Source organism: Tupaia chinensis, unplaced genomic scaffold, assembly GCF_000334495.1.
Source record: "Tupaia chinensis unplaced genomic scaffold, TupChi_1.0 Scaffold000075_1, whole genome shotgun sequence".
In the NCBI taxonomy this organism is placed as follows: Eukaryota; Metazoa; Chordata; class Mammalia; order Scandentia; family Tupaiidae; genus Tupaia; species Tupaia belangeri.
In genome coordinates, this window is record NW_006159535.1 from 2,111,528 (window position 1) to 2,128,692 (window position 17,165).

The 17,165-nt window shown below is 46.1% G+C and overlaps 1 protein-coding gene across 1 annotated transcript in view; it reads right to left on the minus strand.

Moving 5' to 3' along the window:
* The window catches only part of SPTB (spectrin beta, erythrocytic), an 85,058-nt gene that overhangs the window by 58,540 nt on the left and 9,353 nt on the right, over window positions 1-17,165 (minus strand). Inside the window, exons 2-3 of the mRNA XM_006142406.3 lie at window positions 2,041-2,192; window positions 661-834 (exon numbers count right to left, since the gene is read on the minus strand). Of these exons, the coding sequence (XP_006142468.1) occupies window positions 661-834; window positions 2,041-2,192 (326 nt within the window). The remainder of the gene's footprint in view (window positions 1-660; window positions 835-2,040; window positions 2,193-17,165) is intronic.

The following is a 17,165-nucleotide window of genomic DNA, read 5'->3' on the forward strand; positions in this document are numbered from 1 at the left end:
ATTGAAATAAAAAAAAAAAAAAAAAAAAAGGAGACTTAAAAAAAATTCCTCTGCACTTTCTTTCTTCTCAAGCCTGTCTTATTACTGTTCGGTCACACACATTCATGGAGAGTGGGACAGGACCTCCAGGAGCACTTGGGTGAGGTCCCTAATCTGTGAGTCGTGTGCTGTCTTCTTCCTTCCTGCTCATACCTCTTCTCTGTTCTCCAAACTGGCAGGTGGGGGGACATTTCCTCCCCTCACCCTTTGGAAATATCCTTCTGAATAATCTGGACCTTGAATTTCAGGGTAAGAGAAATGTTTCTTATTTAAAGATATAAAAGCAGATCCTTTGTATTATTTTTGCAATTTTTAGATCCAATTATTCAAGAAGTTACATCCATGGGGGAAAGGGGATAAAAAGCAGATCTTCTAGCCCAGCAAATCACGTTTCCACCTTCCCCCACTAGAGACTACACCACTGACTGAGCAGCTGGCCCTGAGCTTCAGCGATTTGTGGTGACACAGAGGACAGTTTCTCCTTCCTGCCAGCACTGTCCCCCAGGATAGGTTTCTAGCCTCCCAGTTTGTGTACAAATACTCTCTGTGCAATCTTTTATAAAATTCTCAAGATGTCAGACTCTGAGAGGCCCCCTTGATTTCCTGTCTCCAGAACCACACCTGGAAGCGGAGGATGATGGTCCAGATGAGGCCCAGGACCAGGCGGTGGTTGCCATCCACGATGTCATGGGATCCCATGTTCTCCAGGTGCACGCGCTGCTCCTTCAGGAACTGCAGGGCCTTGTCCACATTCTCCAGGCAGTGGATGCGCATCTTCCCCTTCGTGGGCTTTGGCTGGAGGAGGGCATGGAGGGGCCTCACAGTTACCCAGATGTGGTGAGAGCCTGACCAGCTCCTGTCATCAGCTCTTGACCCCTATCCTCCACCTGCCTGGCCAAACTCCAAGTTTTATGGCCACTCCTTAACATTTCTCAACTCCTTTCTTTCACCAAAGTTCAGAGGTTCCCTCCCTTTTGCATCCAGAGCTCTGCAGCCAAGTTGCATTAGTCCCCTTCTGGGTCTGAACAGAGACTTCTGAGTGGGTGACAAATAGCCTTCAAATGCAGGAACACGATAGGCAGTTAACTGAGCACGTATGATGTGCCAGGCACAGTTCTAAGAGCTATTTGCTGCTGGTGATAAAAGTGGTTTTTAGCTTGGTGGCAGATAACAAATCCATCCCTGCCAACCCACCTCCTCCCTCCCCTGGAAGTCCCCAGCTAAAACTCAAGGGGACCGTTATTGGCAAGAAACTGCCTCATTGGAAGAGTTCCCAGTGGTAATTCTCTCTAGTGGACTTCCAGTTCAGGGCCAGAGGCAGAATTTCAGCCTGGAGTCAAAATGGCAACCAAAGAACATGGTCCCACTGTACGGAAACCCCGAAGACCTCAGAGTACTTCCTCTGGTACAGGTATCATTTTAGACATGGGGAAAAGGGACGTAAACAGGACCCTGTTTGATAGGCCCTAGGTCACAAAGGATGTAACTGAGCAAAAAAGGAACCTTCAGCTACTTCTCTTTTTGGGTGACAGTGCTGTGGGTGACTTATAACTAGAGGGCTGCTATTCTACTTCCACCAACAAGAGTGGTAAAACACACACAGAAAATATCGTCCATGGTTCCAAGAGGATGCAAGTTTCTCCAGCAGCCCATACATCTTGGCCCACGTGAGGAGGCTGAGGGTTGGGCCACTGCAGGACTTCTTTAGGTGCCCCCACCCCACTGAGAAGTCCGAGGCCTGCATAACTTCAGGGGAAGCATGGGGGTGGAGTGGGAGAGGTTAGAGGGAGATAGGAAGTTGTGGCAAGAGGTCAGAGGACCCAGTCAGCCACATGGACACCTCACACTGTAAACACAGGAACCTCCTAAGGGAAGAGGGAGACACCTTAGAAAACCACAAGAACTTGAGCTATCGCCAAACCATGTGTTTTTTGAGGAGGGGCTTATGGTACCAGCCATAGGGCCCAGGGAAGGGGGTCACAGCATGGAAAGAGACCTCACCAGCATCTCTCCAGAGAGCACCTCCAGCAGCTTGATGAGCATCCGCCCATCCCGCAGGTCCTTGTAGAGATCGGTGATGCGGCAGGAGACGCGGGCCAGATGCGAGTTCACCCATTTTGTGAAAGTCTTCTTTTGAACAACTTCACGCTCATCTGGTGGGGAGAAGAGTTGTGGGTGAGGTGCCTGAGGTTGGCAGAGTCACCGTGATGTGGGGCTCCAGAGCTGCCCCCGTGCCTGGCAGAGGAGGTCAATGTGTTCATTTCATCCCCTTCCTGGGAGCATTTGCCATCAAAGCACAGCCCTTCAGCAACATGAGTCCACATGCCATGGGAATGAAGTAAAGAAATGGCTCCACCGCCACCACACTCTGCACACAGTACCAAGATGCCCCTAACTCAGCCTCCTGTTTCTCTGTACCAGTGAGAATGCTCCATGCTCTGCTGTGCCTTCAAGCTCAGATTTTAATGCCACATTTGCCCATCTGTCCATCCATCTGTCCATCCATCCGTCCGTCCATCCATCCATTCATCCACCCATCCATTCATCCATCCAACAGTCATTCCCTCTGCCTGGAATGCTCACTGTTGGCCCCTCCACTCCATCCTGTCCCCTTAACTTAAGTCTTATTCATCCTTTAAGAATTGTGTAAACCACACTTTTCAGGAGAGCATTTCCTGATCCCAAACACCTGCATGGGTCTCCCCTTATACCCTGTCACCTGCATTTGCTTTTCTAAGCATTACTTGAAGGCATGTGTCTCTTGGAAGACTTTGACTCCTTGAGATCAGAGAAGTCTGTCTTGCTCACCTCTCCATTCCTAGGACCTAGGGCTGCCTGTACAGACATTTATCTGATTCCTATTAGCAGGCCAATGCTAAGCTGGATGACACATAAAGGCAGAACACAGGGCCTGCCCTGCAGGAGTTCCTGGTAGGTAGAGGAGACCCATGAGCCAGGGATCAGTGGGCTGGGACTCCCCATTGCATTACGCTACCTTCTACCTCCAGAATGCAGGTGGGAGTCCTCGATTTCCAGCCACAAGAGGTTGACATGACACCCCCACCCCAAAGCAGCATCAGCTCAAACCAAGCTCTGGGCCCACAGTGTACTATGTCAGGAGGGGTACTTCTTAGCACCTCTGTGCACACAAAGGTTCTTGATTCCTCCAGATTAGGGCTGCGGAGGCTTGCATAAGATGCTAGAGAGAGGGCAGGAGCAGGGCTAGCACAGAGAAAGGGGAATTAACAGGAGAAGGGAGAAAGAAAGAAGAGAAGAGTGGCAGGAAATTAGAAACAGAAACATGATGGAAACAGAGGGAAAGGAGGAGGAACAAACCCTCCACCTGTCTGGTTCTGCGAACGTTTCAGCAATCTGCTCCTGGACTCCAAAGGTTCGGGGGAGGAGCTGACATGGCAGTGTGCTGGGCCTGGGGCTGCGGGCGGTCCCTGGGGAGGCTGTGCAGGGGCAGGTCGCAGCCGGGGCAGACTTGGGGTGGCCCAGCCAGAGGGAATGTCAACCCTGTGGGGACAAATGCGTGCTCAACTGAGCCCAAACTGTGGAAGGGCTGGCTTTTTAAATTATTAAATATCCGACTTAACAACACAAAGAGGACCTCAGCCAGGACAGCCTCAAGGGTATAATCCTGGCAGTTCCTGAGGCTTGGAGCAAATTCCTGCCTACTTCATGGCTATTTTAGTATTAGGAGTTCAGATCCTTTATTCATCTGTTCATTCATTCAGCAAATGTTTACTGTACAACCATCAGATGCCAGGCCCTGGGTGGAGGCAGGGAATTCAAGGACAAGGCAGACAGTCCCTATCCTTAAGGGACTGCTTCTTAGACAGACTCTACTCTATGATGAATGTTTGAGTCATACGTGAGAAATTCTGTGGCAGTCATCTAAATGAGACTTCCGAGGGCCCACGGCAGTAACGTGTGCTGAGTGATGCTGTTACAGGCTCAGGCCACCCGAGAGGCCCCAGGTCCATTCTCGGTCCATCCCAAAGCTGGGCCGTGGTGCACAACTGTGATCCCAGCAGCTTGGGAAGCTGAGGTAAAGGACTCCAATGGTCTATCTGAAATTTAAAAAGTGACTTCCCAGAAGAAGAAAAGTACCATTACTAACTATACGAATCTGAAATAAATGTAAAATTAAAATGGCATTTGTTCATTCTGGGAGTCTGGGCAAAGTTTCAGGGGCCACCACCTGTACCCTTTTTCTTTTTCTTTTTCTTTTCTTTTATTTTCTTTTTTTTTTTAAGTAAAGGTTTTGCAATAGGGCACATGCTCTTGCCAGAGAAAGACAGAAAGTGAGAAATTCCCCCCCTGGGGGGGTGGATGGCCACATCACAATCCCTTCTCCATTCTCCTCTTGGGATGTTGGGCATGCATGTATATGTATCCAGCATGATTTTCAAGTCACCAGATCTGGGACTGGAACCATGGTGAGCAATGGGGGAGTCTAGTACCTTAACCACCACACCACCTGCTGCCCTCCTTCCCCCTTCCCCTTTTGTCAGCAACTGCATGGGAAGCAACTGCATTTACTGTGGGGCATGTTCAGATTCAGCAGAGCTGGCCATGATCCCACGGTGCTTCCTAGACACTGGTCGGCTCTTTAGGTGGTAATTCTTCTAATCAGATGTGGACCCTTTGATTAAAGGGCTGACATTTTTAGCTTCTGTCCCCAAAAACCTAAAGTCCTTTTTCCTTCTTCTTTTTTCTGTGCTTAAGAGTCCAAACAGGGTCGGGACAGAGGCACAGTGGATAGTGGCATGCTCCCATGTGGGAAGGCTCTGAGTTTGTGACCGGGGACCTCCCTGGTTACGCCATATGCTCACGATCTGGGCTCGCTAAAACTGGGAGTGTATCACAGTGTCAGAGCCTTGGTGGGAGTGCTTTTCTCTCTTTCATGTATGGAAAAAAAATGAATTAATTAAAAAAATAGGAATCTAAACATTTCATTAGTGGATGCTGAGGCCTGATTATTACAGTCTGGCAATGGTAAGGAGGTGCTTCTAGCTGGAGATGTGGAATTTCATTCTAGTCCTCTGGGCTGGCACATATATTGGTATGGAAGCCCATGAGGCACCCTCAGGACTCCTCTGTTTTCAACATGTAGATGGTGTCTCCTCCTAGACCCCCAAATACTAGGCCACAGGTTTAGAACACGAGGTGGCCCACAGGCTGCCTTTTACATGAACGCTGGGGTGCAACTGCACAGAACTCCACCCCTGTCTACTTTGCAGAGTGTTGAAACATGAGAAAGATTCTGAGCAGCTAATGATGACCAGAGGAGAGAGCAGGCCCAGGGATTGGCCTCCATTAGGCCTCTTGCCCTGGCTGCTGCCCTTCAGCACGCTCAGCACCTTCATCCCCGCATGGCCCAGATGCTCATCTGGAGTCTTTCCAGTATGGGAGGGGGTGGCACGGAGTCAGCAGGGGTGGGACCCTGGTAGCATGGATGGAGGTGGCGGCTGTGCACTTGTCCTGCTGCCCTCAGGAGGCTCGGGCCATCCTGCAGGGACCCAATGTGGGAAGGACACCTCAGCTAAGGCCCTGCCAGGAGCCAGGCCTTGTTTCCAGTGCCCAAGCCCTGCCAGGCAGGAAAGGGAGTGAATCCACCCGCATGGGCTGGCTCAAGGCCTCTGTTGCCATCAAATCCAGGGCCTCTCCATCCCTCTCCGTTCTGCTTCTTCTCCTTTGCTTCCCAGGTGGTGGCCATCCTCATTCCCCTGTGTATCAGGGCTTCCTCTAGAAAACTCATCTTCTTCCCTGATCAGCCTTGACCCAGAATCATTGTCTGAGTATGTGTCGGGGTGACCTTTCCTTACTGTCCCCTTCCCTGGAGGTTTAGTCTGAGTTCAAATACATCTAGAACACCCAAACACTCAACTATTTCTCCACGAACCTGTCAGTTCACATGCAGAAAGTGCTGGCCCTCAGAAAGTCTGCTGTAATGTAAGCTGTCTTTGTTTCTGTCACTTTTATCACCACATGTGAAACCCTGGCCTAGATGCTATAGGAGAATAAGCAGGCTCAGGCCTCATGGTCTAGTTGAAAAAATCAAGACATGAACTCACAAAGAGTTAATTTTGCAACCATGCAAGAAATAAATGGCAGTCCATCTTAATAACACAAAAGCTGTCACAAGGTAATATTGTACTAGTTACCAGATAAATGGCACATGCAATAAACGCTTGAGAGGCTAAAGAGGAGAGAGGCCATTTCTAATTACAGTAGTCGAGTGGGGGGCCTTATTGAAGAAACTACTTTGGACAGACAAAAGGGGAGTGGGGCCAAGGAGACAGGAACTGACAGGATCAAAAGATGAAACTTGTTTAGAGTCTACTGAGTAATCACAGGTTAGAAAAAAATGTGTGGAAAATAGGTTCTAAATAGGACGTGGAAAGCCTTGAATGAGAGGCCAAGTAGTTTAGATGTAATCCTTGGGAGGGAAAAAAAAATCACTGAAGGTATAGCAGGATCATTTCCTGAAATATTAATCTGTAAGGACCCCAAGGATAGAAAAGAGACAAAAAGTTTCAGATTACATTTCAAAAGAAGTCTATAAAACCTATACAACCAGGTGCTCAAAAGAAAATGTGAACAAATGAAAAGGCACTTATTCTCTTGACTAAGAAAAGTCATCGCCACTGAAGCATCAATCTACCCTAAGTTAATATCTAGTTAGCCTAGGTAGCTCAGTTGGTAGAGCATCAGAGTTTTAATCTGAGGGTCCAGGGTTCATGTTCCCATTCTGGCACTTCACTTGGGCCAGAGCATGGCTCGGTGGTTAAGGCTGCTGGATCCCCCATGGCCAACGGCACAGTTTGAGTCCAGATCTAGTGGCCTGAAAACCACCAGGTGTACACATGTGTGTATGTGTGTGCCCAAAAATATACATCTACACATACGTGTGTGTGTGTTATAAATAAATTATATCATTTAAATTTGGGGAAACTAGACAGATGATTCTAAAATTCACTAGAGAAATAAGCAAATAAAAATACCGAGGAAAATCCCAAAATATCAGAGTAATAAAAGGCAACAAACCTTCCTAGATATTTTTCTATCAAAGAATAATATAAACTGATAGTAAAACTATGAGGTATTGGCATATGAAAAAGTGGGCATGTCAATGGAAGAGAAATAATCAACGGCAACACAGAGGCATTTATCATCTGATAAAAGTGAAATTTCAAAAAGAAGGGGGACAGATGGATTATTCAGTAGAGAACATTGGCAAAACTGGATAGTCATCTAGGAAAAGTTAAGTTAAATTCAAACCTCATATTCCAGGATAAATTTCACTTGGGTCAAAAACTGACATGTTAAAAAATGGTATACCTGGGAACCAGCAGTTAGCGTAATGGCTATGTCGCTGGACTCCCATGTAGTCGACCGCGGTTCGCGTCCCGGACCCGGTGGCTTAAAACTCACGCCGGGCGCGTGTGCGTGCATGCCCAAGATCTCGAGAGGAGAATGGAGGAGAAGGGATTGTGGTGTGACCATCCCCCCTGGGGGGTGATTTTTCGCTTTCTGTCTCTCTGTCTCTCTCTGTCTGTCTGGCGAGCGCATGCGCCCTATAGTGAAAATCTCTCCAAAAAAAAAAAAGAAATACCAAAATCAACTCAAGAGAGTATTTTCTACAATGCTATCATAAGGAAGGGCTTTCTGTAGGACACAAAATCCAGAAAGCCATAAAACAAAACATTGGAAGTTCAACTATAGGGGCCAGCAGATGGCATAATGGTTACGTCACTGGACTTCCAGGTTGTTGACCGCAATTCAAGCACGAGACCCAACAGCTTAAAACTCAAGCCTGCTGAGTGTGCCTGTGTGCCCCAAATCCCCAAAGGGGAATGGAGGAGAAGGGATTGTGCATGGTCATCCCTCCTGGGGGCGGATTCCTGGCTTTCTGTCTCTCTCTCTCTCTCTGCCTCTGGCGAGCACACCCACCTTATAGCAAAATCTCTCTTAAAAAAAAAAAGTATAACTATGTTAGTAAAAAAAATTCTTGTGTTACATAAAACACCATAAACAAAGTCAACACATGAAGATAAACATTTACAAAACTTATCACAGAGGGCTAATTTACTTAATATGTAAAGGACACCCTCAGATTGATAAGGAAAAAGATGGATGCAAACAGTTAACCGAGAAAAAGTATAGAAGTTTCTTACATGTATAAAATTGTCCAAGTTACTCATAACAGAAGTACAAATTAAAATGCGAACATGAGCCAGGTGGTGGTATGGTGGTTAAACTGGCTGGATCCTACATGACTGACCATATGGTTCAAGTCTTGAACCCGGAGGCTTGAGGCACTTTCCATGCCGGCCTGGTCACATGTACATGTGTGCCCAAAATCCTGAAAGGAGAAATGGAGAAGAAATTGTGGCAGAGCCATCTACCCTGAGGGTGTCTTCTTACTTTCTTTCTATTTAGCAAGTAGATATGCTCTCTCACAGAAAAAAAAAAGAAAGAAAAACAACAAACACACACATATCCAATCTAGTACATGATCCTTAATTAGCTTGAACGAATTAATCATAAAAGACATTGTTGAGACAACTGGGAAAATTTGAATATTAAGTGGATATTAGATTATATTAGGGAATTACTGTAAAATTTATTAGGTGTAATAATGGTATTATGGTTAGGTAGGAAATGTTATTTTTTAGAGCTCTGTACTAAAGTAATTAGGGATAAAATGTCATGATGATCTTTTTTTTTTTTTGAGAGTTTTTTGCTAAAGGGTGCGTGCGCTAGCCAGAAAGACAGAGAGAGACAGAGAGACAGAGAGCGAGAAATCACCCCCCAGGGGGGAAGGCCATGCTGCAATCCCTTCTCCTCCATTTTCCTCTCGGAATCTTGGGCACGCACGTACACGCACCCAGTGTGAGTTTAAGCCACTGGGTCTGAGACTCGAACCACGGTCAACTACATGGGAGTCCAGTGACATAGCCATTATGTCAAATGCTGGTCCCAATCTTTTTTTTTTTTAAACTATAGGGCACGTGCACTTGCCAGAGAGAGACAGAGAGACAGAAAATGAGAAATCACTCCCCCCTTCCCAAAGGAATGGCCATGTCACAGTCCCTTCTCCTACATTCTCCTCTCAGGATTTGGGGCATGCACACACATGCTCCTAGGGTGAGTTTCAGGCTGCCAGATTCAAGATATGAACTGTGATTGACCACATGAGAGTCTAGCACCTTAACCTGCTGGCCCCTGTCTTGATGATCTTTACTGTAAAAATATTTCAGCCCCCAAGATAAACAAAAAAATAAGGCAAAATATTAACAACTGTTAAATTTAGGCAAAGGTCCTTTATAATTTTGCCTTTGCTTTTTTGTATGTTTGAAATTTTCCATACTTCTTCCAAAAGGCAGAAAGTAGTATGAAAATACCCCAAAACACTGCACTTAACTTATCAGATAGGCAAAGATCAAAGAGTCTGATAAAATACAGGGTTGGCAAGGACATAGGGAAAAACATTTGTATGCTGCTGAAAGGTTATAACTGGGCACCCTCTCTGAAATGCAATTTGGCCAGACTGATCAGAATTACAAATGCCCATAATTTTGGACCCCATAATTCCACTTCTAGGTATTCGCCCTACAGAGACACTTGCACATTTCTAGAATAATCTACCTGTAATTTTATTCATTGGATTTTTTTTAAATAGTAAAAGATTAGAAACAACATAAATATATACCTGTAGAGGACTGGTTAAATCAAAATTATATATCCATACAATGAAATAGTATATAACTGATTAAAGAAAGAGGAGGCTGTTTATTTATTAATATAAATCCATCTTCAAGATATACTGGCTGTCAAAAAAAAAAAATCACAGAAGAGCATTGGTTAAAAAAAAAAAAAAAACAAGGGGAACAAGCAGGTAGTGTAATCGAAAAAGACAAGGGGAACCAGCAGTTAGTGTAATGGCTATGTCGCTGGACTCCCACGTAGTTGACTGCAGTTCGCGTCCCGGACCTGGTGGCTTAAAACTCATGCCGGGCGCGTGTGCGTGCATGCCCAAGATCCCGAGAGGAGAATGGAGGAGAAGGGATTGCGGCATGGCCATCCCCCCTGGGGGGTGATTTCTCGCTTTCTGTCTCTATGTCTCTCTCTGTCTGTCTGGCAAACACATACGCCCTATAGCGAAAACCTCTCAAAAAAAAAAAAAAGACAAAAAATCCCCCCAAAACACTAAGGCCAGCAGATGGCCTGGTAGTTAAGGTACTGGACTCTCACATGGCTATGGAGCCACGGGTCTGGTGGCTTGAAAATCATGCTGGGTGCGTGTGTGTGCGTGTCCAAAATCCTGAGAGGAGAATGGAGAAGAAGGGATTGTGGTGTGGCCATCCCACTTGGGGAACAATTTCTCACTTTCCTTCCTGTGTCTCTGTGGTGAGCACACTTGCCCTATGGTGGGGGCGGGGGGACTAAAGCTGGGAAAAAACAATGTAGACCATTTGCTTATATGTGCATAAAATGTTCCAGGAAAGATACACAAGAAGTGGTTAACACAGATTGTGGGCCATCTATGAATGTCTGTGAGATCAAGGTAGGAGTAAAATGTCTTATTTGCCTTTCTATAGCTTCAGAGTTTTATCTGCTGGGTATATGTATTACTTATCCAAAACAGAAATAAATATAGTTATTCTATTTCTTTATTATTAATTGCCAAAGAGAGTCAGAGAGAGACAGAGGCGAGGACCCTCCTTCTCCTCTATTTCTCCAAGTCTGGCATGGTTTTCAATCTGCGGGGGCCAGGATTTGAACCATGGTAAGCCATGTGGGACTGGCTCCCTTAACCACTGGGACACAGAGCTGGCCCTGTTTTCCTTTTTCTAAAGGAAATATTAAAATTTTTTTCTCCCCCTCTTTCTGAGACAGTCTAGTTCCTTCATTGCTCCCTTACCTTAGGGATTTTTCACCAGGCAAAAAACACAATCATCTTTAATCATCTAATGCAACAAGCGAAGTGAAAATAAACCCTCTCCAGTCTGCAGGGACTGAAAAAGGGGGGTGAGGTCCTTGAATACATGAATACCCCGAGGGCAGCGAGATGCCCTCCATCTTGGTGGCGTTCTTCAGCTACTCTATCAGGTTTGCCCTCTGAATATTCCCACAGGGGCTTTAAAGCATAACTATCTCCCCGTCTGGGTCAAGGTTCTTTTCTGTTCTCATGTTACACCTCCAAGCATCCTCTACCTCCTGATGTCATGGGCTTCAGGGAAGTTTGTCATCAAAAATCTCTGGTGAGACTGTTTAAAAATAGAAGCCTGCTCTTCAGCCAAACGGTAAAGCTGAATTATCTTATCTCTGAAACCTTCACCTACCATTTCTAGGCTAATCTATTTATTTCTCCCCTGGCTTCCTATAAAATTACTATCTCTCCCTTTTTTCTTTTCCTGTTTTTTTTTTTTTTTTTTTTTCAGTTTTGTTATAAGGGAGGTGTGCTTGAGACAGAAAGGCAGAGAGAGAAATCACTGCCCCAGGTGGATGGTCACCCTGCAATCCCTTCTCCTTCATGTTCCCCTCAGGATTTTGGGCGCGCACGTACACGCACCTAGTGTGTCCTTCAAGCCACCAGGTCTGGGACTCAAACCAAGCAGTCAGTAATGTGACATCCAGCCACTTTAACCTCCACGCCACCTGATGGCCCCGTTTATCCTCTTAACAATATGCTCTTGGGCCAGTCTTGGTGGCATGTGGGTGGCGTGCCCATGATCCAAGCTGGTTGAAACTGGGGCTGGATTGTGGCATAAAGACCCTATTGGGGGTGCCTTTCTCTTGTCTCTCTATATATATCTTTCTCATGGACAAAATAAATAAACTTTAAAAAAAGCTGCATAAGAGGATTTTTTTTTCTTTTTTGAGTGGTTTTTGCTATAGGGCACATGTGCTCGCCAGAAAGACAGAGAGAGATAGAGAGACAGAAAGCGAGAAATCACCCCCCGGGGGGGATGGCCACGCCGCAATCCCTTCTCCTCCATTCTCCTCCCGGGATCTTGGCCATGCACGCACACAAGCCTGGCGTGAGTTTAAGCCACCAGGTCTGGGACTCGAACTGCGCCTGGCTACATGGGAGTTTAGTGACATAGCCATTATGCTAACTGCTGGTACCGCACAAGAGGATTTTAAATGTTCCCAACACAAAGGAGTAATGCAATGCTCCGCAATGCTGGAGGCCACGTGGAAGGTCAAGGTTTGGTTCCCAGGCCCACCTGCACACAATAGGTGTACACGCATGCCCAGGATCCTAGCTGGCTGTGGGGGGATCATACTGTGAGACCCTGTTAAGGATGCTTGTCTTTCTCTTTGTTCCTTTCTCTCACTCTCTCCTGAAAGAAAGAAAGAAGTAAACTTAAAAAATACATATACACTCTTGGGCCAGCAGGTGGCATAGAGGTTAAGGTACTGGGACCCACACGGCCGTCTGTGTGGTTCGAATCCCAGATCTGGTGGCTTGAAAAACACACCAGGTGTGTGTGCGTGTGTGTACAAAATCCTGAGAGGAGACTGGAGGAGAAAGGATTGTGGTGCGGTCATCCCCACAGGGGGTGATTTCTCACTTTCCCTCTCTCTCCAGTGAGTGCACGCACCCTACAGTAAAACTTAAAAAAAAAAAAAAAAGAAAAGAATAAAATACGTACAACTGACTTTAAAAGTGCTAAGACACATTCAACACTATAGGTAAATGGCAGGAATAAGTACCAGTGCTCACAGCACTTTAAGGTGACTATATGACTGCATGAACCAACAACTCATCATACATATCAACATGGGACCTCCCTAAGCAAGCCGGGCGTGTGCATGCACACCTATGATCTGGCCTGGCTGAGACAAGGGGTGAGCTGAGGCATAAAGACCTTATTGGGGGTGTCTATCTCTTGTCTCTCCCTCTCTTTCTTTCTCTCTCATGGACAAAAAATCACACCAAACTCCATTAACATGTACAATTATTATTTGTTAATTTTAAAGAATAGTAATTTAAAAAGTGATCAGAATTAAATAGTAGGAGACTGACTACCTAGTTCAGGGCATATTAGTACAAAGGAAGACCATATAGCCACTAAAACTATAACTGCATGTTTACTGACATGAAAAGTTATTCACAACATATTGCTAAGTGAAAAATATTCGTCCCAGACCTGGTGGCTTTCTTTCTCTCTCTCTCTCTCTCTCTCACTCTGTCCTCTTTGGTCAAATTAAAAATAAATAAATAAATAAATATAAATAAAATAATTATTTAAAATATGGTTTTTATATGTTAAACAAAAGAAAACAAATGATCAGTGACCAATTTAAATGAAAAAATTAGTTATTGTTGAGGATTTGTTTTGATCTGAGGTTTGAAGATGATAACGGTTTAGGATGTCAGGGAAGAAAGGGGGGTCTTGTTCAAAGTCCCTTAGACCAACTGAAAAATGTGTGTGTGTGTGTGTGTGTGTGTGTGTGTGTGCGTGCGCATGCACATTTTAGGAGTGAGAATGAGAAGCAGCTAATTTATTTAGTGCAAAGCAGCTGCAAGGACAGTCTAGAAATCTGAGGTTTATAGTCCAGGAAAAGAAGAATGTGGAAGTTCTTTATAAAAAATGAACTATTCACTTAATTTTATTTATTATCATTACTATTATCTTTTTAAAATTTGCTAGAGGGTGCATATACTCACTAACGAGAGAGAGAAAGCAAGCGCTCAGGTCTGGGACTTGAACTGCTGTCAGCCATGTCAGGGCCCGGCACCCCAAACACCATGCCACCAGGTAAAGCAGCACCTCACTAAACATCTGTCAGAGGACAAAGATTCTCATTGCCTGTGTGAAAGGGATCAGGCAGGGGAGAGGCTGAAGCCCAAAAGGCCAGCTCAAGGGAAGCTGCAGAGATCTCTGCTGAGGAGACAAGGCCCCACGGGCATGTTAACTATGGAAATGAAATGACAGGAGCTGGTCTGGAAAATACTACAGAGCAAGGACCAGCGGGCCCTGGCAAGTGATACCACTTGGAAGTAAATATTATTTCGAGATTTCGATCAAAGAACATCAAGAGGCTGCAGTGGAAGAAAAGGTGGGAAGAGAGTCTCCCGTGGATGCAAAGGAGGAGCTAATGTAGACTGCAGAGCACCTGAGAGGCCCAACTGCTGGCTCAAACAGTACCATGGTGACTTTAAACCCAAGATGCTTGTCCTGTCCTGGCTACTCCCTGGCTTTGTGATCGTCCTCGTCTGTGCATAGACACACGCATACATGTGCGTGTCCATTTGTATAAGATGTATATGTTATTGGGTTGTTGGAAAAGTCATGACATATTTTTTTTCTATGTAGAAAATACATACATGTGTAAAATCTTGTAATAGCTATAGCTTGTGCACTTCACAGCATGGTCAAAGAGTCAAGGAGACGATCTGGAAAGAGGGCCAGTAGGTGGCATGGAGGTTAAGGCATTGGATTCCACATGGCTGACTTCATGCTTTGAGTCCCAGAACCAGTGGCTTGAAAATCAAGCCTGCACATATATGTATGTGCCCACGATCCTGAGAGGAGAATGGAGGAGAAGGGATTGCAGCGTGGCCATCCCCCTGGGGGCTGCTTTCTCACTTTTCCTCCCTCTCTCTCTGTCTCTGGCAAGGACACATGCCCTACAGCAAAAACTTAATAAAACAACAAAATAAAACAAACCCCTAAAAACTCTAAGGACACTAAACAACTGCAAAGTGCCAGAGAGTATTATCCTGCATGGGAAAGATTCCGCTCACTGAGGACACAAGCTGCACCATGGTCCACGGCTCCGCCTCAGCCGAGGTGATGCCTTTAATACATTTCTGAAGAATCCATGATCTGCTAAGGAGATCCCTTTCCCCCGCTGCACTGACTGGGGTAGAGCGGCCCATGGTTGGCACTGCCCCACAGGTGGCTCCTTCCCAGGTTGCCAGCTGTGGGATCTGGGGTACCAGCTAGTGCAAGCCCCTAGTGTTACGGGTGAGGAAACTGAGGCCCTGAGAAGCAGAAAAGTGACTGGGCCTTGTTCAAAGGCCACCCCACTGCAGCAGTAGCAGGACAGAAGAATGGTACTGCTCGATGGACCACTTTCTCCTTACCGATGCCTGCCATGCTGGCTCAGGCTGCCTTCTCCTCTTTCCCAGACTTCCACACAGCCTCCCCACACCCTATTCTCCCTGTTGAAACAGAGAATCTTTACATACTCAAATCTAGCAGGTGGCGTGGTGGTTAAGGTGCTGGACTCCCACATGGCCAACTGCAGTTTGAGTCCCAGACCTGGCAGCTTGCTTTCTCACTCTGTCTCTCTCTGGTGAGCACATGATACCAAATTTAAAAAAATATATTAATAATGACAATAAATAAAATGAAGTAAATAATTGCTTTTTATAAATGGAAAATCAAGTCTAACCATGTTGCTTTGCTGCTAAAACCACTCAGCCCTAGCTTCTGTCCTGAAGCCAAAAGGTCTCCCTACTGACAGCTCCCTCCCTTTACCCAGTCACCCTTGTTGCTGCATTCCTTTGCAAATAATTCCCTAGTATAACTGGTCAGTCACCCTTTTTATTTCCTTCTGCTTCCTGCCAGGACCCTGACCAGACCCATGGCCTTCCAGGGTCTGGTAAGGCCTTCCAGGATGTGGTTTCTGTCTGCCCTTCTTTCTCCACCACTGACCTCAGGCTCTGACCCTGACATGCCTGCGTTCATCCTTCAGCAGAGTTAGAAGCTGTTTATGTGACAAACCTGTACCATTCCCAGACCTGCAGAGCACAGCTTGTCACTATGCACGCATGTATATGTACACAGACGTGTGTGATCTACCTCCCTCTCCCTAGACTGCAGTGAGATTTCCTGGTTGATCGAGTTTGCAGAATCTGAAGGCAAAATGCTCCCAGAGACTCAGTTGCTGCTAACGTCCCTGTCATTGTCTCTCGGTGACAGGACAAAAAGGGAAAACAAACAGATGCTACAGATGCTCTGAAAACAATGCCCTTGGCACCCCTTCATCCAGGCAGCATTCAGGGAACACCTGGGGGAGTAGGTACTAGTCACTTCTAGAAGCCAGAGCATAGTCTAGGCTTGGTGTCAGAGCTTGTCCTTGGGAATGAAACTGACAGCCCACAGGAATGTCCCAAAGATGGAGGATGCTATTAACATGGCTCACTCAGACTGCGCTTCATGGGGGAGAGAACAGAGTCTTATTATTAACCTAGTGTATTAATATTTGATAAAGCATCTTCACAATGATGGATAGCAGTCACCCGTGGAAAGGGAACAGCCTTCATTCTACAAAGAGTTCTCAAAAAAGAAAAACAGCTTTTCTCAAGAGTGGAGAGGGGACAATGAAAAAGCATTGCATCCCAGGCACGGGAAACCTGCCTCGGGCCACACCGGGCTGCTGCCCGCTGGTCCCTCTTGCAGGTGGACCTGCACAGGTAACTGGCAGGTTCATCTCTGCTGAGGCCTGCCTGTGGGGAAGGGAAAGCAATCTCACAATGGCTGACCTCCAAGAAAAATCTGCTGAGCCAATTATTTTTTCCTCTGCTGGTACATTAAAAAGATTGCTGATGATTATGGATATTTTTGTGAATAGTATCTTTTCCCAATATACAGTTGGTAAATAAAACTCCATTTCTTGTTTTGCATTCTGAGAAGAAAACAATGTTAAAAACTCCCATTAAAAATGACACCATCTTCTTCCTCACAGGTAGCTGTAGAGAGATGCAGGGACTGAGAACCAGTGGTGCTTTGGTGCCAGCAGCTGCAGACCCCTGCCGACGGGAAATACTGCTCTCTGAAGGGTGACGTTTACCCCCTGGACACAAAGCCCTTCCTAGGCAACCAGGGCATCTGGCATCAGCATGCCTCCCGTACAAGGGGGGGAGGGGCCCAAGGGAGAGGCCCATCTCTCTCAAGGACATGCTCAGGTGTTTCGCTAAAGTCAGAAAGGAGTGCATGCCACCCTCTCCAGGGCAACCAAGGGGGGTGGGCAGGGAGTGGCAGGGTCTGAGGGCCACAGGCCTAAGGCTCTGATGCAAGATCAGACCTTAACCTTGGGGCCTGGGCACAGTGGATCGAGATGACGTCCACAGTTCAAAGTGGCAGCCACTG